Source organism: Suillus discolor, assembly GCF_016758755.1.
Source record: "Suillus discolor strain FC423 chromosome Unknown F5147scaffold_9, whole genome shotgun sequence".
Classification (NCBI taxonomy): domain Eukaryota; kingdom Fungi; phylum Basidiomycota; class Agaricomycetes; order Boletales; family Suillaceae; genus Suillus; species Suillus discolor.
Window position 1 is genome coordinate 536,091 of NW_024541256.1, and position 22,982 is coordinate 559,072.

At 48.2% G+C, this 22,982-nt stretch overlaps 7 protein-coding genes across 7 annotated transcripts; 4 read left to right on the forward strand and 3 right to left on the reverse strand.

Moving 5' to 3' along the window:
• Positions 1-798: 798 nt before the first annotated feature.
• F5147DRAFT_630429 (Mycolic acid cyclopropane synthetase-domain-containing protein) lies at positions 799-2,968 on the forward strand (the record flags this gene model as incomplete). The annotated part of the gene is made up of 11 exons (XM_041432773.1): positions 799-1,149; positions 1,210-1,369; positions 1,420-1,436; positions 1,487-1,545; positions 1,601-1,762; positions 1,821-2,030; positions 2,085-2,273; positions 2,329-2,450; positions 2,500-2,630; positions 2,689-2,891; positions 2,942-2,968. Exons 1-11 carry the CDS (start codon positions 1,032-1,034, stop codon positions 2,966-2,968), a joined length of 1,398 nt encoding a protein of 465 aa, XP_041296652.1. The 5' UTR covers positions 799-1,031.
• Positions 2,969-4,430: 1,462 nt separating this feature from the next.
• F5147DRAFT_677680 (uncharacterized protein) lies at positions 4,431-10,646 on the reverse strand. The gene is made up of 22 exons (XM_041436144.1): positions 10,447-10,646; positions 10,122-10,379; positions 10,044-10,055; positions 9,973-9,991; positions 9,911-9,921; positions 9,742-9,857; positions 9,397-9,686; positions 9,134-9,329; positions 8,876-9,083; positions 8,545-8,828; positions 8,464-8,484; positions 8,396-8,402; positions 8,292-8,344; positions 8,107-8,235; positions 8,022-8,054; positions 7,936-7,972; positions 7,111-7,885; positions 5,237-7,061; positions 5,068-5,186; positions 4,922-5,008; positions 4,760-4,868; positions 4,431-4,707 (listed from the first exon to the last, which is right to left on the reverse strand). Exons 1-22 carry the CDS (start codon positions 10,505-10,507, stop codon positions 4,594-4,596), a joined length of 4,764 nt encoding a protein of 1,587 aa, XP_041296653.1. The 5' UTR covers positions 10,508-10,646; the 3' UTR covers positions 4,431-4,593.
• Positions 10,647-11,711: 1,065 nt separating this feature from the next.
• Positions 11,712-12,802, reverse strand: F5147DRAFT_430863 (alpha-L RNA-binding motif-containing protein). The gene is made up of 7 exons (XM_041429809.1): positions 12,672-12,802; positions 12,547-12,623; positions 12,256-12,496; positions 12,133-12,209; positions 12,013-12,085; positions 11,901-11,962; positions 11,712-11,837 (listed from the first exon to the last, which is right to left on the reverse strand). Exons 1-6 carry the CDS (start codon positions 12,729-12,731, stop codon positions 11,939-11,941), a joined length of 552 nt encoding a protein of 183 aa, XP_041296654.1. The 5' UTR covers positions 12,732-12,802; the 3' UTR covers positions 11,712-11,837; positions 11,901-11,938.
• Positions 12,803-13,248: 446 nt separating this feature from the next.
• F5147DRAFT_677686 (LIM-domain binding protein-domain-containing protein) lies at positions 13,249-16,346 on the forward strand. The gene is made up of 6 exons (XM_041436145.1): positions 13,249-14,621; positions 14,673-14,754; positions 14,804-14,915; positions 14,968-15,488; positions 15,541-15,610; positions 15,669-16,346. The coding sequence occupies exons 1-6, from the start codon at positions 13,324-13,326 to the stop codon at positions 16,103-16,105; spliced, it is 2,520 nt and encodes an 839-aa protein (XP_041296655.1). The 5' UTR covers positions 13,249-13,323; the 3' UTR covers positions 16,106-16,346.
• Positions 16,347-16,387: 41 nt separating this feature from the next.
• F5147DRAFT_677688 (uncharacterized protein) lies at positions 16,388-19,902 on the reverse strand. The gene is made up of 9 exons (XM_041436146.1): positions 19,536-19,902; positions 19,184-19,439; positions 18,461-19,133; positions 18,317-18,410; positions 18,044-18,133; positions 17,503-17,984; positions 17,316-17,418; positions 16,603-17,257; positions 16,388-16,540 (listed from the first exon to the last, which is right to left on the reverse strand). The coding sequence occupies exons 1-9, from the start codon at positions 19,708-19,710 to the stop codon at positions 16,489-16,491; spliced, it is 2,580 nt and encodes an 859-aa protein (XP_041296656.1). The 5' UTR covers positions 19,711-19,902; the 3' UTR covers positions 16,388-16,488.
• A 343-nt stretch (positions 19,903-20,245) lies between these two features.
• F5147DRAFT_431054 (high mobility group box domain-containing protein) lies at positions 20,246-21,574 on the forward strand. Its single transcript, XM_041429811.1, has 3 exons — positions 20,246-20,385; positions 20,453-20,830; positions 20,884-21,574. The coding sequence occupies exons 1-3, from the start codon at positions 20,332-20,334 to the stop codon at positions 21,133-21,135; spliced, it is 684 nt and encodes a 227-aa protein (XP_041296657.1). The 5' UTR covers positions 20,246-20,331; the 3' UTR covers positions 21,136-21,574.
• Positions 21,575-21,622: 48 nt separating this feature from the next.
• On the forward strand, positions 21,623-22,735 carry F5147DRAFT_677694 (uncharacterized protein). Its single transcript, XM_041436147.1, has 6 exons — positions 21,623-21,773; positions 21,832-21,843; positions 21,911-22,176; positions 22,232-22,333; positions 22,384-22,470; positions 22,521-22,735. Exons 1-6 carry the CDS (start codon positions 21,703-21,705, stop codon positions 22,583-22,585), a joined length of 603 nt encoding a protein of 200 aa, XP_041296658.1. The 5' UTR covers positions 21,623-21,702; the 3' UTR covers positions 22,586-22,735.
• The last annotated feature ends 247 nt before the right edge of the window (positions 22,736-22,982 follow it).

The window sequence follows — 22,982 nt, forward strand, 5'->3', positions numbered from 1 at the left end:
CTCGAGCAGATTAGGACAAACCAATAAGGTAGAGAGACGCAAGAAGGTGGAGAAGATTGGCAGAATGTGCGACTCGATCGTGTGCCTTTCGCGGTCCGTAATAATAGGATAATAGACCAATTGAAACCAGACTTGATCTGGCAATGCCGCGTCAGGGTACACGGATGTGATTGGGTCTGAATGACCAATGACAATTGAGCATTGTTCAAAGTTTCAAATTTCGACGTGGTTGACATGTCTTGGATGGTGAAACTGAGTGTAATGCCACGTACGTTTGAAGAGTTCTTTGTTTGAGTCGCGATTGCACGTGACGAGTGAACCTTTCAGAGTTTTTGTTGAGCTGGCGTCTGACCCTGGCAGTGACAGTTGTATTAGTGTCGTGGAGTCTTGTTGCAACAAGGCCATGCGACACGGCGACAATAAAAAGGCCGAATGAACGCTTGTGACGAGGCACGGAACGAGGGAATGAGAACACTTGGTGTGGGAGCCACGTGTCGCTTGCAATAGTAAGCCTGGGTGGATTGGCCTTGAGTGAGTGCGTTTCCGTTGTAACAAAGTTAACTTGGTAACCTTGTGGTTAATCGCAAAATCCCGGTCTTCTATGAGGACCAAGTGTTAGGAATACTTCTTTATTGTTTTACGGTAGTGATTACATACGGACATGTGCACATTGTTCAATCACCCTTCGCGGAGTCAATAGTCATCCGGCAACGGATCTATATATTCTCGTCAAAGTTTTACTCCGTCAAAATTACTTGGATCGAGATCTAAAACTTGCCAAGTTCCCGCGAATATACCATTACGAGCGTGCAATGCAAAATCTATGCACCATCTATTTTTGCCGGTCTCAGTCCACGATTTCCTCCAAGCGACACCATGACAAGGTCCTTCGTGGGTTCAACGTATAAAAGGCCTGCTGTTCATGCCCCCATATCCTTCCTCCACAAGCTGCGCTGTACCTTTCGTTCTTCCCCTTCCTCAGCCAGTCTATCATACTCTTCTTCCCTTTCTTTATATAAATCTTATCAAAAATGTTGAATGCTGCCTCCTCAACCGCTTTAACATTCTCCTCAACTCCAAACTTTTATCGTTCTCCTTCATCATTATCTATAGTTCTTCCAAATCCCAAGACTATCATATCCACTTATGGTCAGTCAAATCACTATAGATAACACTTATCGTCCCCCTCTGACATATATCCTACTTTAGCGCGGAGCTCGGTCCTTGCCGTCATGGAGAAAGCCATCACTCGCGGCCACCTGACAGTCGCCGATTCTGAGGGCGTTCATCACTTCGGCACTCGCTCAAAAGGCTCTAACGATGTCTACCTCAAAGTCGTCAACAACGACTTCTGGATGCGTATTCTATTGTACGTCCCCTCTATCCATTCACTTCTACCGCTTGCTAATAATACTCCAGTTCTCAAGATCTCGGTTGTAAGTTCATCTACGTCATCTCTCTCAATCATCAATCGAATTCTCTTTAGTCAGTGAAGCCTACATGATGGGAGACGTCGAAGTCGACAGCCTCAAGGGTGTCATGGACGTAAGTCGCGTCAATTGCTTTAATGCGGCGGCTGATGGCTTCTTTTCTCCAATAGCTCTGGCTGGACAATGAGTCTGGAATGGATAACTTGTCTTCTGCTGTCTCTCGGGTAACTTCGGCAATTTCCGGCATATCGAACGCATTTCTCGGCCAGACGCGCTCCAAAGCACGTTTGAATGCCATCGCCAGTTACGATCAATCAAATGAGCTATTCAAGGTAATGAAGAACCATGTTCTCACGGCAATAATGCGATCTCACAGGCCTTTACTTGTAGGCCTTCCTCAGTCAGGAGATGATGTACTCTTGCGCCCTGTGGACCGAAGCCGAAGGTGGCGTCCGTGGAGATTTGATTTCTGGTCCCACACCCGGAGACCTGGAAGCCGCCCAGCTCCGTAAAATTCGTTATGTTCTCACCGCCGCCAAAGTCAAGCCAGGGGACCGAATACTAGAATTTGGTTCTGGCTGGGGCGGTATGGCTATCGAGGTCGGTTGCGCCACAAATACTTATGCTTCTATCCCTCATCTTTATCTATTTCAGGCTGCTCGCACGTTTGGCTGCGAAGTCGACACTTTGACCTTGTCAAAAGAACAAAAGGCTCTTGCTGAGGAACGCATTAAGGCGGCTGGTCTGCAAGATGTTATCCGTGTTCACCTCATGGACTATCGCGAGATTCCTCCTTCTTTCGAAAAGGCCTTTGATGCTTTTATCAGCATCGAGATGCTTGAGGTATGCAATCAATTACCAGTGGTGGCATCGCGATGATTTACGCTCGACCGTATAGCATGTGGGCTCTAAGCACTACCACGGCTACTTCAAACTTGTCGATTTTGCTCTCAAGTCCAGCAATGCAACAGCTGTGGTTAGTGCATCGACATTCCCAGAATCGCGATACTCTGGCTATCAGTACGTTGTTTGCATTTCTAAAACTCCCCACACTCACCTAAAGATTTAGGCCTGAGGATTTCATGCGCAAATACATGTGGCCCAACTCCTGCCTCCCTAGTGCCACGGCACTCATCACTGCCGCAAACACTGGTTCAGAAGGGCGGTTCACGCTCGAGGGTGTTGAAAATCACGCAGCTCGTAAGTGCTTTTTTACTTTACATGACATTCTTAATAACTAATCCTTGTGCACGTGTAGACTACCCACGGACGCTGCGCGAATGGGGACGTCGTCTTGATGCCAATGTCAGACAGGACTTGATCGTCAAAGACTACCCTAGTCTGAAAGACACGGCCGAATTCGACACTTTCCGGCGCAAATGGCAGTATCTGTTTGCATATGCAGGCGCTGGTTTTGCCAAAGGTTACATCACCTGCCACATGCTCACATTCACCCGTCCGGTAAGTTGTCATCATTTTTGATCGACCCTTTCCCCTAATTCCATTCATAGAATGATTGCCCTGCTACCTGCGACTGAAATTAAAGTGCATCAATCACTGCCTGTGTTTTGAATCAGGGATTCGAATAATTCTGGAAAAGGATCTCATAAAGATCGATGCCTGTGCACATAGACTCGTGCACATTACTACTTTATTCCTCCAATTATTGTGCTGATGATGATCTCCTGCTTATCTATCTGGCTCAGCTGCGCACATTTCGTTCTACTCTACTACTGTATCAATACGTTGCATAGATCCGCGACCTTATATCGTTACTTTTGCATCCATACACTTACCACTGTCTCTTATTTACGTACGGGAATAAATACTATTGTTTTATGAACTACTACCTTGGTTTGACAAGATGACTTCGCCGCTGTTGTAAGGAACTCGAAGGGTCAAAGAGCTCGCTCCCTATCCTTCAGCTTCAACTTGACAAGTCGCCCCTGAAAGGCTGACTTGCCACTTACCAAGACTTTATTTACGCGCCCGGGGTTGTCCGATTCGCCGGATCATTTACAAAATTGACATTAGCTAATTGACAATTCCCTAGTTGGCAAACAGACTCACAGGCTTGAAGGTGAGAAAGATCTTGTCCTTGTCATCCTACAGGCCGCCATGCGGCATCTAGAAGTTTGAGGTTCTGTCGTTTAACTTTTCTATCATGATCTGAGGAAGAGCACCGTTGGCAGAGGTGTGAATTATCTTCCAGCACGCGTTGCCGATGTCGGTTCGTCACGTCAAAAACTGCAATGCCGGCAAGACGGTGATTGTATGTAGCTCTCCTGGAAGACTACTCCTGAAAACATAAAATAGAATTTCTTGACAAGGCACGACGGAAATCGCCATTGAATATTGAGCGCTCGCTGCCGTATACGTACAGTGCATATTGATATATGTTCACAGCAATGAGCACGCACTGTAGGCGCGGCATTTCCTCATGTGATATACAAGTCAATTTAGGTTTGAACCAAGTTTGAACAACCTTGGTGGAACTGCCAGTGCCAGTTCCAGTGGCCATCATCTTGGCCCGCCACAATATATCGTCGTACGTGACCCTATCCGTGCCAGGCCTAGGCCTGACCTGTGATGTATCATGCCATCGGAACCACCGGATTCCACCGCGAAATTTCCGCAGATGTTTGGTCGTTAACGCAGAACCAGAAACGCTTTAAGTTTGCGGATGTAAAGGTGTGCTCGGCCTGACATAATGGCATGGCCCCGAACAAGCGATGGCCGCGTGAGATACAATGTGTTAGTGCAATCAACGTACAAACCGATGCAATCGAGTGAACCGTCAAATGACTTGTCAGATGGACAGGGAAGCTACAGAGTATGTAGCCCCATTATCCGCATACGTAGTTCGTCTCGAAACCTTGACAAATCATTGCCTTATACATAGGCGAACGCGTGTGACGCACAGATGGTTGCAGTACTGGTGCCACAACGTTGTCCCGTGTTTGCAAGTGAATATATTTTTTCTGGTCTGACCTGGGACGGTTGCGATATACAGTAAGTTCATTCAATCAGGGCGTGAGCTGTCTACAAGTGGCGGAGGGAATAACATACGTAAGGTATAGCATAAGACAGGCGTATGGCGAACATAAAACCAACAATAAGGATGTGGATCCACAACATGAAAGCAGCAACGCTGCGTGGTATATTAGATGGTGCCAGTAGGGTCAAGCTTTGAAGTCCATGACTGTAACTCCTTGAATGAGGGTGCGGCGAGTGCGTGCGAGTTCGCAGTAGTAAAGAGGGTAAAACAGAATTGTTTCTATATGAAAGCTAAGCATGAACATACATGAGATATGAACAAGAGAGCTTACACCCAAAAGTTGCTCTTTCTGTGTATCACATTCAAGGTTTGCTCCGTGAAGACTGATAACACCGGCTTGCTCCAATTCGTTAGAGTGTGTGTAGACATGTAAATAGGGTCTAAATCAATTGTAAGCAGTGTCCTGCGTGGAAAACTTGTTGGGGTTAATTACCTTCGAAGGACGAACCAGCGCTTTTCCCATGTATTTTGACTGGCATCTGTCAGAATTAGGAGATGACCTCTTTTCGTGGGTCCGTCACTACGGAGGGGATTAGAGTTCAGGGACGTTCGTAAGCACTTAAGTAACCAGGAGCTTGCCTACGGGGTACCAGCGTAGTGGATGAGTTCAGTTTCACACCTTGTGGAAGCGCACGGGTTGAAGGCTTCCCAGATGCAGCAACACAGACGGTCTCTGTAGGCACTTGACTCAGAATGATCTGGAAATAATTAACGTCAAACCATGTAAATCCGACTTGAACCACCTTACTTCTCCTGCATGGCCAAAGCGTTTTTGCCAGAGATTCAGTGCCTTCCGCAGCAGTGCTTCCGAACCCCAAACAACAGCTCCCGAATCAGGGCGCGCAGGTAAGCATGAAGATGTCAACAACACCCGAACTGCTTGAACATCCGCTGCCCGTCGTTCCGTTACAACAAGCCGGTTGTAATCCTCCACTACTGAGATACCGCGTGGTTTCCACGTGCACAGTAATTCCTCTCCGCGTACATATTTTTCCGACGTATCCAAGCGCCACAAATCCTGAGGCGAACGTGTCAGGGGAGGCGAAAGACGTAGGTTGAAGATTGAGCTGATGCAGGAGGTGATCTTGCCGGAGCTCAGGAACGTTAGTAGTCGGCCCGGCGGACGTGCGTCCCGTGTCTGAATGGCGACCGCTATGTCCGTGCTAAACTGCACTGGTTCATTACACGTGTCCACAGCAATGGACCAGGCAACCTGCAGTATCACTCGGTGTGCACTCGCCGTAACTCGATTGAGAAGGAGAGAATCATGGACGCTTGAGTCCCATAGTGCTTCTGCTGTGAGGGTCCCCGTTCCATCCGGTCTGAACGCAACACTTTGATCTGCCAGTAGCGGGAGCGTAACCATTACTTTCGATGTCGAGTTGTGCTGGCGACCTTTTGGATCGAGGAGGCGCACATTTCCGAGACGTATTCTGGTGACATCTGTCCATGGGAGTTGCGATCCGGAATCTGATGAAAGCACGAGAGCAATTCTGCGCTGCAGTCCCTGATGTAGAGAGAATACCCCCGGATCGAGGCTTCCCTGGGAAAGCACGGGTACTGGAATATACTGACCATCAGCCCCGAGCTCCTTTATCTGGACACAAGCGACTACGTCATGGGCTTGCTCCACTAGGAAATCGGTTTCCGAACGACGCATCTGGGGAAGAATGACTGGAGGTGTGTCTGTGTGGGCCCCAGGAGGATCATGAACTCTCAGTTCGCGCATCTCATCCCAGCGTTCAAGACGCTCCAAATATGTGGGTTTAGCAGCCGCAAAGAACTCTATGGGAGCGTAGCCTTGGCGCAAGTATGTGATTACCTTAGAAGAAGTCACGATCAAAAACGCACGCCGAAACTTTAGTTCCGATAGGGAAGATGTCTCCATATCGAGTGCAGTAGATGAGAATATCTCTTCGCTCGTGAGTGATGGTCCCACGAAGGATGATAAACGCAGTTGGAGGTGTAGTGCCGAGAAGTCGTGTGAGGATAAACCTTTGATCGAATCTACGGTTATGAAGAAGCTAATCTTGCTTCCGGGTAGTATGGCCGATGGAACTGGGGATGTAGGGCGGGTTGAAGCAGGAGTACCATGCTTCGACGCTTGCAGAACACTGGAAATCTTGATATCCACGCGACACGAGCCTATTGCTTCCGCAGTGTACCGGCAGAATATTGGCACGACTGATGTAGATGATATTCGGCGAGATAGGGGTGCAAGTGATAGGAGGGCATTGCCGATGAATGAGAATTGTGGGGGCGGGGAATCGTAAAAAGGTTCATCCGAGCTGAAATGCTGGGTATAGGATGGTCTGTCAATGTATGTAGTCAAATTTCTCATTCGCTTGACTCGCTGCTGCAGGCGATCCAAGGACCAGGTGTAGATAGCATTATGCCGTTTGTCGAGAACCTTGACGGCGACCGAAGGTTGAGTTGCTGATGCTAGTGTGGGATCGGCAACATCACCGAAACCGTCCAGACCTCCGATTGTATCGACACCAGATATCGGAGCTGCCAGGGACCCACCAGAAGCAATGGTGAAGTTGTAAGAAACGTCTTTGCCCAACTCTTTACTGATTTGAATGAGATAGTTGATGTTCAGAAATTCGAGTGACAACACACCTAATTATGTTGGCTTCTTTTACAAGCACCGCATTGGACAAAACAGCTTCAGCCATTGAAAATGAGCGATGGGCTCTCCACTTGTCCAGGACTTTGCGAATGAGTCGTAACTGTCTCGCCGTATAAATGACGGGCTCGAAACGCTCAAACTCTTCCTCAGATTCTCCCCGGGCCCGTGCATTTATCATGCGCTTAAGCTGCTGCTGCACCATTCTCAGTTGGTGCTCCATATGATCTTTCTCTACTTTCAAGTCTTCCGCCTCACTAGACTCTGTGATGGCTTGAAGACGGGACTCAAGTTGGTACTGAACATCCTTTAGAGGTCCGTCAACGTCAGGTGTACTATGACTCGCTCCAGCTTCAAGGCTTGTGTCATCTGTGGTAGCGTCACTCGAAAAAGGTCGACCTGACTCGCTCCAGATATCGTCCCGAACGCTGAGGCTACTTTCTGGTCGTGGTTTGGAGTTGTGATCTCGCATCGACTTCACCTTCGTAATGCGTTCGAAGAGCCTATTGATATCTTCGTCCGGCAGGTTATCAAGAGCAGGATCCAGGCCAAGGCGGGCAAGTGCGGCTTCTCGACGTGCAAAATTCCAGTCTACATCAGCTTCGTCCGCAGAAGATGCCCTCGATTCCGGGCGCGTGGATGGTGGCACTGAATCGCCTTCTACATCAGCAGCAGACACACTCAAGTGCATGTTGGATCTCGCCGTGGCGCGATCGCGTTGCTTGCGGACTTCCTCAGGATTATTGAACCTGAAGACGTGGTGCTCCCCTAAATGAAACAGATGAATTCTCCACCACTAAGAGGAAATATATTCGTACCAAGGATGATCCGGTATCCAGAACGCAGTTTATAAGACTACATCAGTAACATTGAGTTCTTTCCTTTCAAAAACCAATCGATTTACCTGTCCAGGGGAAACTTGTTTGCCGTTCAAGAACTGCAAACATAGTCAGGTAAAGTGCAGCTGCGTACGGAGAAATGATTCTCACAGTGACGCTCTCGGGCATAGCGTGAAGGGTCACTTTGCCATCTGTGTTCTCGAAGTAACAATGTTCCTCGAGGATATTTTCACCGCTCAGTCGAATTGCGGCAGGTTTTTCGCTGTCCAAGCGACCGACCTATTGAATACCATTTGTATATTCAGCAGCCATGAGCAAGCGAAGAGCAATCGTACGATGGTTGTACCAGGTTTGAGTTGGTATATCAAACATTCGCTCATGAGAGGATCTGATGAAATACATAATCAGATTGCATTCGGGCTAAATTTCGAGCTCTCACCTTCATTCTGAAAAGATACAATAGTAATTCGATCATATAAGCCACAAAGAAAAACGAAATAAACTGACCAAATTCACTAAATGCGGCATCTAAAAAGAAACACGTCCAGCAGATCAGCAAAACATTCCCTTCACGCGTCCCATCCTCACCTTCTTTGGGGTATGTACTCCCACCAAATTCTTCTCGACCGTGATACCAAGCTCTTCAAGTGCCTTCTCCCGTTCCTTTTGTACCTCCTGCGTCCGAGACATCTTCTGCTCCCACGTCTCATTCAAACTCTGCATCAATTTCTCGCCCGTCTCCATCTGCTCCTGCAACTCCGCTTTGGTAACAGTCTTGATCTTTCCATCCTTCGTCTTGTACGTGACCTTCTGTTTCTCAGGCGGAACGTGCGGGTCGAATGTATCTTCTCCGGAGGACGTCGCCACACGTGCTGAGGAGTGTCAACCAGCTGTCAAAGTATAAAACGACGAAAGTTACCTCGAAGCAATTCAAGCTCCTCCTTGAGTTCGCGAACAAGTTTGGCATTAGGGTCCTCGTTTACGACAGCCTTGTTCTTGATCTTCTTCGCTTGGTCAGCGTATCGTAGAGTACTCAGTGTCTCCTCGTAATCTGCAGGAGAGATGGCAGCTATCATAGCAGTTTTGGAGTTCCCGCCCAAAGTGTCTTTCAGCAACCATGTCAAGACCTAGTCGAAACCTATAAATAGGCATCATCCAGAAAAAAAAGATGACGCACCGAGTCACGGTAAGGTACGAATTCTTCAGCCTTTCCTTTCTTCCCCTTCTTCCCCCCATCCTGACTCGCAAGCGCGAGAGAAGAAATAACTTTCCCAAGGGTAGTGAGTGATTTATTAATATTCGCTCCCTCCTTCAAACGCTGTCCAGTGGCACCTGTCGAATTAGCCCGCTCAGAACCTGCCAAGTCAACCAAACTGCGTCGCGTCAAATAGATAAATCAATGAGCACCTATCAAAGAAATTGCAACGCGAAGAAACGCACCTAATTCGCGACACCTTCTCGGTATCTAATTTCGTCTCTACGTCATGCCTTTTCATAGTCAACAGCAGTGTAAATACTGCATGGGACCGAGAAGAGGTCTCATTCATGTTCGTGGCAGCGACGGTGCGCGCTTTATTGCCCTCGTCCATGAGCGTCATCATCTCGTGGTAGTTGTTCACGACTAGCTTCGATAGATCCTCTACATAGGGACCCAAGCTAGGATGTTCACGTACTCGAAGGTTTCCTGTGTTCTTTGGATTCAAGAGGTCGCGTACTTTCTCGTTATAGATCTAATAGTGAAAAATAAAGTGAAAATTGCATTAGGGTTCGAAGCATGTGGCCTACCTCGATGTAGGAAACCTCTACGGTGAAATTGATGTTGGGGTCTGCAGCTTTCTTATCCTCTACACGTACAAACAGCTCGGAACATGTCAAGGGTATGATTCCTTTGTCGGGTCCATCTGGTGATCATCTCCATAAGTAGCACGCGAGTCATTCGTTTCATCATACGCACATCCCATCATACTGTACACCAATTCTCAGTACCATACACCAAAAGAATATGCTTGAACACACCTATATGATTTACCAGATCCTGGTCAAGGCACATGAGCCATACCCAGTGATAAAATAAAACGCAAGCATACCAGTCTGCCCATCTGTCAGACCAAAGTAGCATCAGCACACCTTCTCACAGAAAAACGACCGAAAAACAAACCACTTACAAGCCAAAATACAAGCATTAAATCCCGCAAACCCATGATCCAACAACTCCTTTCCCAGGTCTTCATACAAAGTCTGCTGCGAGCAGTACCCCGGTTCATCTCGTGGTCCCGCAGACCAATAACTCCTATCGAAGCCAAAGGCCATTGTTTTGCGTTCCGTAGCACGTTTGGAGTCTTGCTGAGAACCGTGTTCCGGTGGGTCGAGGAAAGTCTGGTTGCCCTGCATCCGGACAAGTGGTTTGGCACCTCGTGCGAGTTCTGTAGGCGAGAATTGGGAAAGTTGGGATGAGTATGAACGATGCATGCGTATCCCTCGCGAACGCACCGCGAGAATTGAGGGGTCTACATCGCACCACCACTTTGATGTTGCCGTCTCCTTCGGCCATGGTCAAAGTGGAGTATAAGCAGGAGCCAATTATTGCGAGTCCTGCGTCAAGAAAATGTTCTATGAGTGAGAAATGTCGCAAAAAGATAGTTGTAGCTAGATTTGGGATAGAAGGAAGGGTATTGGTCTGGCGGTAGTTTAACGCGTTTGAGCGAGTCTAGTATCAAATTCACGTGCTGTACTTTGGCCTACTTTGGCTTACTCATGATTCAATATATAGCTCAGTTTACTTGTCATCGACGTTAGGTCTTCCGAGTAGTACCGTATTCTTCATGTTATGAACTTGTTACTTGACTATAATATCGCAGGCTCTTCACTCTGACGGGCGAGGTCATCTTTGCAATTCCCTTGCTTCGTCGCTAGCTCATCGACAAGAGTGACAAAAAACGATCGATGTCCAAACTCACGCTTCACTAGTAGCACCATTTCCCTGACATGTATATGAATCCAGTGATGATCTTGACTATACGTCCGTTCAAAGAACTACGACATGAACTTGACGCTCTACTATAATATCAAGCTCTTGCTACCTATAACTAACGGGGATGCTAAGCTTCACAATGTCTCTTGTTTCGTATCACGAGATAGATAATACGGGGATGCGTAGAGACCGTATGGGAAAGGGAGGGTTCGTGGAATAAATACTCTGGTGTCTCACAGTCATCCAAGGGTCACTAATGTATTTATTTACTCATTAACCGCAAGTATATCATGCGATAAGATCGACACTGACTTCGTATAAGTTACTTGTATATGTGGCCTCTGAATGGGTTCCGTTCATACTCTGCAGTACAGCACATGCGTCATTTGGGTGGACCGTTGCTATCCATAACTGGCTCATCGTCACTTAACCGATGTTGTTCGAGGCGACCCCGAGTACGTACGACTCAAACAATGATTGTTAGACATCACAGTGATTCCGGCAAGCATCGCATTTGACAAAGACACGTAGTCCCAAACGGCGCGTACCCCTGTCCCTTCAAGGGCCTGTTGCCGCCTAATAGCCGTTATTGTCTTCGTGCTGAATGTATTGCAATCCATATTCGGGTTAACCCGTGTGCAAGCGGCAGCTTGCGTTGCAACGAAGGCATGATCGATAATTCCAGTAGCAAGAACAACCAAGGACCGCACATGGTTAAAGAAGCAGCTCCCGATCTATTCATAGTAACGTATCAAGACCTATAATCAGTCCAAACCCTAGCACAATCACGAGAATATGTGAACGAGTGCGGTGTTGTTACGACTTTTATGCTGTGTCGTCGGCAGTCTGAATATGACATGCTTCGAGTGCCTGTCGTGAAGACAGCCAAGGGAGCGGCACCGAGAATAGGCTGGCGAAGGCAAGTGAGTTAAGGTTAAGTCCGCGAGGAACCGACAATACGGAGGTAACGCACATGACGACATTATCGACTGTGGACGTGTCGATGGGCGATCATAGTAGATCGTAATCGTCGAGCTTCGGGGGATGGTCAGAAAAAAATGCGAATTTTGCGGTCGATCGCTTACCTCGTCGTTGTAGTTCATGATGGTTCTCTTCAACTTAGAAGTGTCCACCCAAGTGACAAAGTCTTCCATATGTCTGAGAGGCGATGAGAATACGAAAACGAGATTAATTTTGTAACGCGCCTCGTGACAAGAAAAGCGGGATCGGTGATATTATCAGGACCAACACGGACGTGACCTTGTTCGATAAATTTTGCGGCCTGAAGAAGTGAGTTGGGAGTGTAAGTTGAATAGGTTTGGACGTACTGCGCTGACTGTTTCTGCCATCTTGTTCATGCACATGAAAACGGCAAGGCGACGCCGGCAAAAGGCAGCAACGGTGAGCTTGTTGTCAACGTCACTTAATTTTGCTTGGGAGTTGAGTACGCCGATGTCATAGAGTTTAGAGAGCAGCTGTGACTCCATGCGGGTACGAAACGGGTCTTGAGCCGGTAGAACGGATAGACGGTGTGCGAATGATCTTAGAGCACCGCAAAGCTTGTTGTACCTGTGATGATGTTCATGTTAACATGATCGACGGAGGAGTTAGAAGCTTACTTGTGGTAATCTTCTCTGTCCTGGATATGGTACCTACGAATGACTTTGATCTCACGAATATTTGCATCTTGTTTCCACTTTATAGTCTTTGGTTAGTGAATTATGGAATAGAGAATGAGACATACGTTTAAAAAGTCGACTTTCTTGAGCAATTTCTGCTCGTGATACTTGAATTTGCGGACCATGAGTGCTATAGCTGAATGCTGTGTTTATAAAATTTTGATTCCGGTGATTGTGCTGTCAAGCACGTGGTAAACGAAGGCTGCGTGTGAGAGTCTTGGTAGTACCTTGGACTAGATTCAAACTTGGACGACGTCGACCCTTGTCGTCCTTCGACCAATCTCAATTAATAGTTTAGCTAGTTGACTTCGTCGCCGTCGTCGTTATTGTCGTCGTCGCCGTCGTCGTACTTGTCGAGCTCGTCGTCCTCCTCGTCATCGTTCTACTCTTCATATATCTTTGATCGTCATGAACGTTCGACCTGGTGACATGCTTCGGCCACAGAGCATGGCACAACTCTCCATGAATCCCTCTCCTCATTTTCAACAACAACCTCCACAGCAGCAGCAGCCTCCTCCGAATCACGTCCCGTCGCTCATGCCACATAACCCAATGAGCTTACTAGCAGCCGGCGGTCCACAATCCCAAAACAGCATGGACTTCCGTCGTCGTCAGCAGCAGTTACACCAGATACAGCACCAGCAGCAGCAGCAGCAACAACAACATCAGCAGCAGCAGCAGCAGCAACAGCAGCAGCAGCAGGCACAGAATGTTCAGATGAGCACCGCAGCAGTAGCTTCACAAGCTAATTCTCATATGAATTCTATCCCTCAACACCTCGCTTTTTCGGGTAACATGATGTCTCAGGCTGGAAGCAATCTTGGACAGGTCGGAAGAGTCGCCTCTCATCCACAGGCGCTCAATCAGGTCAATCACGTCCAAGCAATACATCCCGGTCAACCAAATATGCCTGGCATACCTCCAATGAATCCACAAAATAATATCCCTTCTCATTTACGTCAACCATCCGCTCAACCAATGTTGTCTCGTATCCCTGGCTCAATTCCTACTTCAATGTCACCAGATTTGTCTAGTACACTAAATCGCTCTCAAGGTCAAAATCCAATGCGAACTCAATCATCCCAACCCCAGTTGATGAACAGTCTATCACAACCAACTCTTTCTCAAGCCGGAACTTCCACAACGATGCCACCAAATGGTTTCCCATCCCACTCGCATCATCCAATCACTTCTTCTTCCCCTCGTCCTACAGGTCCTCTCCAAGGTCATGCCTCCAATATGATCATGGGTACACCTGGTCCTTCACAACCCCCCGGTGCTCGTCCAATGAACCCCGGTGATGGAGTATTCATGGGTATTCAGAATCCCCAGTTCAACCCTGGCTTTACCCCAGGAGGTAATCGAATATCGTCCTCCAATCCTTCCTTCACTACTTTTGTGCCTTCATCCACCCAGGGTGACATGGACATGCAGCAGAACATCTCAGATGGCATGTCTAATCCAGGCAGTCGTTCTGGATTCCTCACACCTGCCCAGCAGTTTGAGCATATGCAGCACACTGATAACAGTTTTGGCGGTAATTTCAACATGCCGACCCAAGTAAACGTCCCCCCTCGTCCTCCATCTCACCCCACGTCCGGTATACATCCTTCCATAACACCCCGACAACCACCACCTCCCCATCAACACTCTCCACATCAACCCGATCCTATGGCAGGTCATGTACAACAACAACAACAACCTCCAAGACCCCAGTCTCAGCCACAGGGTCCCTCTGTTAGACCACCATCACAAGCTGGGCCGTCGCAAACACCCCGAGCTTCGCATACCCAGCTTCCGCCTTCATCGTCTAGCGGTCTCCTTCCTCCTACACGTATACCCCCCGTCACACAAGCACAGACGTCACCGCATCAACAACGGCAGGCAACTCCAGGGCAGCAGCCAATAGCTCCACGGCCGCCACAGTCTTCGACGAGCGCTGCTACTGCACCTCCTGTTACGACCGCGCCGTCCTCGGAGCCGGCGGTCCCGCCTCCCATTCGCACCTCCCCTGTGTAAGTGTTACTTAGATTGCTTATCTTGGCTCTACTTATGTTTTCCCAAAGGGTGGCCATGCCCGTTGGTCTTGGACAGGGTCTTGTGCGATTGCTTCAATTTAGCGGAGTCCTTTCAGCCGAAAACCCCACTGTACGTCATTTCATATTAATATCATCCCTCAATCATGAATCCTCGGTAGAAACATCAGTTATCACACTGGGAAACTGTTGTGAAAGACTACTTCACTCCGACGGCCATAATGAAATTTACCTTGTGGAAAGATAACCAGCGGAATGAAGCAAAGCCTTTCGGTTAGTCGTAATTTTCTCAAATCTTAATTTTGCTCATCTGTTCCGGCATCAGAGATCGGCGTGCCTATTCTGCCTCGGTTTTTTCTAGTCACCACCCAATCTGGTGTGAAATCCATGACACTCTCGCTGGACGGTGCCCGAGAACGGCTACTCTCACAGCACCACGCGGTTGTAGAGTGTGTTGCGGCTGTTTGGACATACCGATACACCAACGGGTACACAGTCACACTTCGGGGCCCGCTCACAGTCCACGTTATCCTCATTCCTCAGCCAAACGCCGCCACCTCCCAAACACCGCCATATTCCCTCAAATTTGACCACCTCCAATTCGATGCAAATCATCACGAAAAGTTCATTGCCTTGGACTCGGTAATGGGTCATAGGCAATCGGAGTCGCCAAAGACGCCACGCGTGAGGACGGCACCGACGCCAAGTCCGAACGGGACGGTAATGCACAGGATGGATGATGAGAGAATATGGGAAGAACCCAGAGTTATGATCGACCATGCGTCGATACCGGGAGAACCTGTGAACGCATTTGGGATTCCGCAGGCTACCATGCGGTGTCTGGAGGTACGTGCTGTTCGGCTCCGCATTTCTCTTTGCTGAACGCGAGGCGCGGTAGTTGGCAGAAAGTGTCAGTCAGATGACCGATCTAATCACATTTGCGAATGAAACAAAGCTAGGACCAATGGGTAATGTTTGCTTGTCAAGACTCTTAGTGAACGGTCGCTGACTTGCTAGAACGGTTAGACGCCCTTGCAAAGCTAGCGGACAAGCTACGAGAAGGGTCTCAAGGGGGTCCCTATATGGGCATGCCTCTCTCAAACGGGCACTTCCTGCCCTTTCAAACCATGAACGGGCTTTCAACATCGCCAGCGGTGACGTTGTATCATAGCATGTCTTCATCACCGTCAGTATCGCATCCTGGGCCCTCTGCGCACTCCCCCAAAAACCTCCCTCCCTCGGCTGACAACTCACAAAAGCAGACCAGACCCCCAACTGCATCTGGCACCGCGCCCCCCAACTCCTCAAATCCAGCCAATGCACCCACACCTTCCCAATCCGGCATGACAACGCCTTCAATGACCTCGGCTACCCTCAAACGCAAGACCAACGACACCAATTCGCCTTCTCAATCAAATGCCGAGCCTTCAAAAAAGACGCGAAAGTTGACCCAGAGACGGTAGCGGATGATCTATATATTCGGATTTCTTTTGTTGCTTCGTCGTCGATCGATCTGAGCGATCATATTGTTTTGTCGCATTGCATGATGCTGAATATACCAGCTTCGATATCGACATAGTATTCTAACTTTGCTAGGGATGTAACTTGCCACGCTCATTGTCAAGTAGAACTGCTTTACTTACATACACCTGTTTTTATTTATAGCTTTTGTCTGTATCATCACAAAACGGCGTGTTCAGCTTCTTTTGATTTTTGAGTTCTTGGCGTATCAATGCTGCCTGACATAGACCATCAAGATGCCATCATATTGGATATCAAAAATGTTAGTCCACGGAACATGCTCAATGCTATATACGATGCTACCGCCCATCTCTCTAAACTCCCATCACGAATAGATAGGTTCATGGCTAAAATCGCACTGATCGCCATATCTGCACCTGTTATTACGTTGAATCAGTTTTAGTCCCACGATCCAGAATTTGGCATGTTTGATGCTCGCCTTCCTTCTGCAAAAAAACTGCATGGTTTTCGTTTACTACTTCTATACGATCCATCTTCTCCCCGTCCGCGGCCACGTCCGCGACCGCGAAACTGACCCCTATCTGACGCCCATCGCCCGCGAGCACTACCATTGTCAGCATATCCTCGACCATAATCACCGGTGGCGGCGTTCGAATTCCAGTTCTGATCTTGGCCTCCAAATTGGGCTTGTACACCGGGTCCAGACGGGTGCTGGTTGAATAGCGCTTGCGCCTGCTGCATCAATTCCTGCACCTGTTCTGGCGCAATAGGCAATTGTGAAAGCAGTGCGGGATCAAAGCCAAATGATTGGATACCCGCACTGCTGGGCGCATTCATCGAATCAAAACCTCCCGATAATTGACCTACGAGATCGGCGACAGATGCGGCGTTGGGCTGAGGCAGATCGGCTTCTCTCCAGAAGAAATTATCGCACTCTGACCCCACCGTCATAGCCTTCACGTCCACATCTATCTCGTCATCACTGATTATCGTCGTGGGCTCGCCAGGACTGTCAGGTATCTGTGCTGACGACATGTATAGTGCACCCAAAGCTGTTTGCTCACGCTCCTCCTGAGTCGTCTTTTCTGTACTATTCTGTCCGCGTTGGGACGCTTCGAGATCGAATTCGAGAGCTATAGATTGCGTTTATTAATTGGTGGCGACTCATGATAACGATGATAATTTGCTCACTTATTGGATCCGTCCAATCGATAACTTCTTCGAATAGGGGAGCATGTAGAGCAGCACCCTCTCCCCGATCCAGATCGCGCAAACTGTGAGCAGTATGAACACCCTATGTGAACAAAATACACAAAGGTATTCGTGACATCAATATAAGTACTGTACACCAACATAAAAACGAGAGTAGAATGCTGACATCAACAGGGTCATCATCGTACACAGCTCGTTCTATCAGCCGGATCGATTCTAGCTGACCATCAGGAGCCCAAGTCACAGACTTTCTCTTTGTTCTTCCAGAAGTCACCAGGGGCGGCGTAATCGACATCGAAGCTGGTGGCGGTGTGGCCGTTACTGGAGAGTCCCTACGCCCTTTACCCATTGACTTCAATGCCTCCTGGAACGGATCGATCGACGATGGTTGCGCAACATTGAGATCAGGCTCCTTCTTGACAGGCGCCGGGGCTTTCTTGAAGCTTGGTAGTTTGGCTTTCGGTTTCGGCGCAGAAAAGAATGAGGAATCGGAACGAGCATCTTTGACGGCGAGAACAGGTTTCGTCTCTTTCTTCATGGCTGTTGGCTTTGACGCGGAAGCAGTAGGCGCTACGGCGGCCTTCTTGGCAGGCGGTGGCGGTTTTGCTGAGGGCTGTTCGACAGGCTTTCGCTTTTTGAGCTTCGAATCTGCAAGGCATGAGTCGATGAGCGCTTGTTCATTGGTGCAACGAACTGACGTGACCCACCCTCAGTTTGTGTATTTTCTGCCTGCTTTTGGGCAGTTTCGACCAATTGTCGCCATCTCCGTTCCAAGTTCGATGCCATGTCCTTGATCGCTGCACATTTGGGCAACACAGAAATCAAACAAGAGTTAGATACATGTAATTTTCGTTGGCTCAAGCAAGTAGTAATAATACGACAGACACGCAAACTGTGGTTGCAAGGCTGAAATCGTACACGGTTCACGTAGTCTCTCACGGAGACCGCATGAGTGGATATTTGTGAAACCGAACGCTCACCTGGAGCTGGAGGCTCCTTGACTAACTTGACGATGATCTTGCCTAGCTTTGAGGACTTGAGTGACTCAACTGTCAATGGTAACCTGTCAATGATCTTTGCACAGTATTAGAGGCGACTTGCAGCCTTGAACATGCGTAACATACGTGAAGTAACGGCATTACAGTGTCAACCAACGGGGTGTCAGACTTGGCGGTGGCAGCGGCTTTTAGCCATTCCCGAGTAATGTCCATAGCTGTGTTATTTTCGGACCAGGCCCGAAAGTAGTGATTAGCGGCGTTATCGCGGATCTTGGTGAGGATTTCCATTCGCAGGGCAGGTTCGACCTCCTCAGAACCAAAGTCGTCGATGAGATTAACAAGGTTGTTAATAGCACGCGCACCACCGAATGCGCTGGGCTGCAGAAGTGGTCTGACGTCAGTAACGAAACTATCCTTTCGAGCCTGGATGTTTATCGTTGGTGGTTGTGCGGGAGCAGCAGCAGTGGAGGTCGCTGTGGTTGCCGTAGAAGTTGAAGGTGTAGATGGCGATTGTGTGTAGAAAGAAGACAATTGTCCGATCATTGTAGAAGTAGGTGAATGAAGAACGTGGGGCGAAAGAGTACCTTGAGACTGTGATGTGGGTTGATGCTGAGTTAAATGCGAGGAATAAAAATGTGCGGGAAGAACATAGGCAGGATTAATGGATAAAGTAGGATGCTGATATTGATATGGATGTCGTGGTTGGGATTGGGGAGTGGGCTGAGCTACATGAGTTGGAGACTGCGTATATTGTCGGGGCGGTTCCGATCCAGATCCGTTCATAGTTGTCAATGCAGGACTGTAACAAGTGTGTGAATAAAGTGAGTACACGAAGGAGGTAGAACGCACTCGATCATCATGGGCTGCTGGTTCGGTGCGGGGGGCGATTGATGCTGAGAAGCGGACTGTTGAGAGGAGGTCGTAGAAGTTGCACCATTGAGTGTGGAGTAATTCGACAACGGTAGATGGGTTTGCGGGTTAGTCCAAGACATTGAACCATAAGGTACGGCATTATAGGGACCGGGAACTGAAGACAAGTAGAATGGATTGAATGGACCACCATAGTACGCAGGTGGTTGAGAGATGGATGAAGACGTTGAAGGTCCTATTACAAGAGAGATAACCATTATTTTAACATTTTTTATACGAGGGCGCTCAACAGCGTGTTTGTAGCACGGGCGCTTATGAATGAGATGCTTACCCGCAAGGTCGCCTATTGTATAGTCGCTCAAATCGAGACTTGGCTGCTGCGCAGCTGTTCCAGGAGGACCTCCTGCTCCATTTGTGGGGGACGACTGTTCTTTCCAGTCGTCGGTGGATGGAGTGCCTCCAGTTAAATTCTGCGTCCAGTTTTGCGCATTCGAATACAAATCCATAAGGACTGTTTTCTTCTTTTTCTGCTGCTTCGTTCTCAAGCGTTATTGGGGCAACACTAAACGGCTTATTTCTGTGCAACGAGACGCAGGAAAAGCAGGAAAGAAATGTAGACGGTATACAAGCCTTCTATCACCTTTTTTTGCAGTGTGTTCTACGGCTCAAACTGCCTGAGAGACCTGGCTTAGTTGAGGGTGCGAGTTGTTAGCTTTCGTCGCCACTGCGAACAACCCACATGATCTTGTTTTTTTCGAACTCCGATTTAATAATCGAAATCGGCGACTCGGCAGAAGTAACTAAGGATCGTCGTCAATGTTGTCATCAACGTTTTATGTAGTGAAACATTGTTCCAAGCACAAGGAGAACCAAGACAATATCAATCCCGTAGTACTAGTCTAATGATAAGGAAGTGATGTCTTTCTTATCATTAGACGCCATCTACACAAGGTTTGTGACTTTCATTACATGATTTCCTATTAGTTACAATTGTTTCAATAGCTAGGGAACCTAATAGTTGTCAACAAAACAAAAGTTTATAATTGCTTACAAGAGTCAACAAACTTCGTTGATTTTTCTGAATCCTCTCTTGTCTTTTTCTCACTACCCTCCTTTTCTAATAAATCATGCCACCTAAAGAGCCAAAAGAAGAACTTGACCTTGATCAGAAGAAGGCTCAGGTTTGTATTCTCTAATACGTATTCTATTCATCGCGTCTGCTCACTCTCGACGCGTTCTCCTATTTAGCTCGCGATCAAGTTCAACAATGCCGCGCGTCAGTTCAGTGCTCTTGCCGAAGTGCTTTCCAAGGCTGTCACCGAAGTACCTATCGATGAATCCACTGTTAACAACCTCACCGAACTTCTGAACGCGGCAATCACAAAACCGTCGCGTAAGCGTAAGCTCGTCGCGCTTGAGATCGGCGAGGATGGTGTCCCCAGAAAGAAGAAGCGCGAAAAGAAAATCAAGGATCCCAATGCACCAAAGGGTCCCGCCTCCGCTTACATCCTGTTCCAAAATGATATTCGTTCTGCGTACAAGAAGGAACATCCAGACATGTCTAACAAGGAGTTGCTAAGACTCATCGGTGACCAGTGGAAGACGTTGGCCGACGACAAAAAGGATGTACGTATATGTCAATCCTATGTACATCATCCCCCGCTCATCCGTATCATCAGTTCTACCGTGATCAGCACGGCAGGGCCAAGAAGAAACACGAAGTTGACCTTGCCGCCTATAACGCCCAACACCCCGACCAAGTTCCTACAGAGGCCAAGGACAGCGGGAAGAAGAAGAAGAAAGATGATGAGGAGTCAGACCATCCTGCAACGAAAGAGGTTGCGAAGGCTGCTCCCAAGACTGCCAAGAAAGCTGCTGCTCCCGTACGCTCTTTTATACCAGTTGTGACCTTTGCTGACGTTGCTGATTAGAAGGTTGGCAAGGTGGTTCCTAAATCTAAAGAGGTTGTTGAAAGTTCGGGATCTGAGGCAGAGGATGCGTCAGAAGTTGAAGCCTCAGATGTGGAGTCGTCAGACGATGAACCGGCCCCGAAAGTCAAAGCCAAGGCAACTACAGATGAAGACTCCGAGTCCGATTCGGAAGTTGATACTTCTTCCGAGGAAGAGGTTCCTCCTCCTCCGCCCCCCGCGAAGAGGTCCAAAAAATGATGACAAGATTTATTGAGAGTTCTCTGTGAATCGGTTCTACGTTGATTATCTTCGATCTTCTTCTTCGTATGATACATATACTTTACTATTTTATCATCAGCAAGCATATGGCTTATTGATTCTTTTGAATACTATACATACTATTCTTCAATGACTCTTCAGGCTTCAGGCCATTGGCCGGATGGCATCATGTACGGCTTACGTATACTGTTATAAACACGGCAATGTCACCCATTACGTGTGACTATGAGACATTGCCAGCGGCTCGCCACTATATAAGTAATCCGCAATCCTGTTAACGCCATCATCTTCGTTTCAACTTTCCTTACCATGTCTTCTCCTCCCCCGAATCCTGATTCAAGGCCTCTTCCGAGAGGCTGGATCGCACAATATAACTGGGAGTATGTCCTTCACAATCTGATAATCCTTCGAAGAGCTCCTGATCATCGTAATCTATAGGTATAAATCATGGTGTGTATCGCGTTCCCGCCAGGCCTCTTGACACCTCCTTATCAATATATGATTATCCGCAATGCAGGTTTTATGTAAATGAGATGGAACAACCTCCTCGATCATCTTGGGAGCATCCCCTAGGCCCTCCCCAATATACTCCTCCCCTCGGACCTCCCCCTCCCAATCGTGACTTCAACCGCTCTCCTTATCAAGACGGTTACAACCAGGCTCCCGCTCCAGGTGGCTATGCGCCCTCTTACGGTGGCTACGGGGGTGGGTATGGTGGCAATGCACCTGCCGGTGGGTATGGCGGTTATCAGGGCTACCCACCTGCAGAAGATAGAGGTCGCGGTAAGAGCCCATGGATCATCCGCGATAAATCATGAATATCAAACCATTTTGCTAGGTTTCTTTGGCAGAACGTCTTCTCAGCCCCAACAGCCTGCTTATGCGCAGCAGGCTCCTCCGAGGAAGAGCGGTCCGGGGATGGGCACTGCTTTGTTGGCTGGTAAGTTTTGGTCTGCTGTGCGATACTGATCATCTGAATGCCCGGGTCAGGCGGTGCAGGTTTAGTAGGCGGTGCTCTCCTCATGGACGCCTTTGAGGACCATGAAGATAGGGTAGAGGAGCAAGCCTATGACCAAGGTAAGTCTCTCGCAACTGGTATGTCCGGGACATATCTAAACATCCAGCAGGGTACGACAATGGTTACGATAATAATTGTGACAATGGCGGCGGTGATTTCGGAGGAGGCTGGTAAACGACATGCTTGGTTGGGTAATGCAAATGCATGATTACAGGTTCTTGGCGCCTAATGTGGTAGATTTGTGTTTGTGTATAGTAGTTTGAGGCTTGGATTTATGCAATGGAAGTCCCTTGTGGCGCCATATCAGTGCCATCGTACAGGTTATACGGCGTCTGTGACTTATTAATTTGGCGGACCTCGGGAGTTTTGCCAACGGTCTGGCAAAATTAGCACTGGTTATACTTGGTCTACGGCAGAACTCACGGGAAGGCTCAAGGATGGCAGAAACTAGGGCCGGCAGAACCCCAGCTGCAGTGTTAAAAAAACTTTCGGATGGCCTGCGGGCTTATAATCAGTCACTATTCGCTGGTGGCCAAGTGGACGGCCTTTCTTGGTGGAAACTCTTTTATTT

What these genes read in the sequence shown, in the direction of transcription:
- F5147DRAFT_677686 (XM_041436145.1), top strand. Translation starts at nt 13,324, where the DNA reads ATGAGCACCGCAGCAGTAGCTTCACAAGCTAATTCTCATATGAATTCT. An exon ending in CCCATTCGCACCTCCCCTGT is followed by an intron (nt 14,622 to 14,672) that starts GTAAGTGTTACT and finishes GTTTTCCCAAAG; the next exon opens with GGTGGCCATGCCCGTTGGTC. An exon ending in AACAAAGCTAGGACCAATGG is followed by an intron (nt 15,611 to 15,668) that starts GTAATGTTTGCT and finishes TAGAACGGTTAG; the next exon opens with ACGCCCTTGCAAAGCTAGCG.
- F5147DRAFT_431054 (XM_041429811.1), top strand. Translation starts at nt 20,332, where the DNA reads ATGCCACCTAAAGAGCCAAAAGAAGAACTTGACCTTGATCAGAAGAAG. An exon ending in TTGATCAGAAGAAGGCTCAG is followed by an intron (nt 20,386 to 20,452) that starts GTTTGTATTCTC and finishes TCTCCTATTTAG; the next exon opens with CTCGCGATCAAGTTCAACAA. An exon ending in TGGCCGACGACAAAAAGGAT is followed by an intron (nt 20,831 to 20,883) that starts GTACGTATATGT and finishes CCGTATCATCAG; the next exon opens with TTCTACCGTGATCAGCACGG.
- F5147DRAFT_677688 (XM_041436146.1), bottom strand. Translation starts at nt 19,710, where the DNA reads ATGGATTTGTATTCGAATGCGCAAAACTGGACGCAGAATTTAACTGGA. An exon ending in CTGTAATGCCGTTACTTCAC is followed by an intron (nt 18,411 to 18,460) that starts GTATGTTACGCA and finishes TACTGTGCAAAG; the next exon opens with ATCATTGACAGGTTACCATT. An exon ending in AGAAAATACACAAACTGAGG is followed by an intron (nt 17,985 to 18,043) that starts GTGGGTCACGTC and finishes CATGCCTTGCAG; the next exon opens with ATTCGAAGCTCAAAAAGCGA.
- F5147DRAFT_677680 (XM_041436144.1), bottom strand. Translation starts at nt 10,507, where the DNA reads ATGGCCGAAGGAGACGGCAACATCAAAGTGGTGGTGCGATGTAGACCC. An exon ending in TAGAGGTTTCCTACATCGAG is followed by an intron (nt 9,687 to 9,741) that starts GTAGGCCACATG and finishes TTTCACTATTAG; the next exon opens with ATCTATAACGAGAAAGTACG. An exon ending in AACAAGTTTCCCCTGGACAG is followed by an intron (nt 7,973 to 8,021) that starts GTAAATCGATTG and finishes TTACTGATGTAG; the next exon opens with TCTTATAAACTGCGTTCTGG.
- F5147DRAFT_430863 (XM_041429809.1), bottom strand. Translation starts at nt 12,731, where the DNA reads ATGGTCCGCAAATTCAAGTATCACGAGCAGAAATTGCTCAAGAAAGTC. An exon ending in GACAGAGAAGATTACCACAA is followed by an intron (nt 12,497 to 12,546) that starts GTAAGCTTCTAA and finishes ACATCATCACAG; the next exon opens with GTACAACAAGCTTTGCGGTG. An exon ending in TGGCAGAAACAGTCAGCGCA is followed by an intron (nt 12,210 to 12,255) that starts GTACGTCCAAAC and finishes TCACTTCTTCAG; the next exon opens with GCCGCAAAATTTATCGAACA.
- F5147DRAFT_677694 (XM_041436147.1), top strand. Translation starts at nt 21,703, where the DNA reads ATGTCTTCTCCTCCCCCGAATCCTGATTCAAGGCCTCTTCCGAGAGGC. An exon ending in GGGCACTGCTTTGTTGGCTG is followed by an intron (nt 22,334 to 22,383) that starts GTAAGTTTTGGT and finishes TGCCCGGGTCAG; the next exon opens with GCGGTGCAGGTTTAGTAGGC. An exon ending in GGAGCAAGCCTATGACCAAG is followed by an intron (nt 22,471 to 22,520) that starts GTAAGTCTCTCG and finishes AACATCCAGCAG; the next exon opens with GGTACGACAATGGTTACGAT.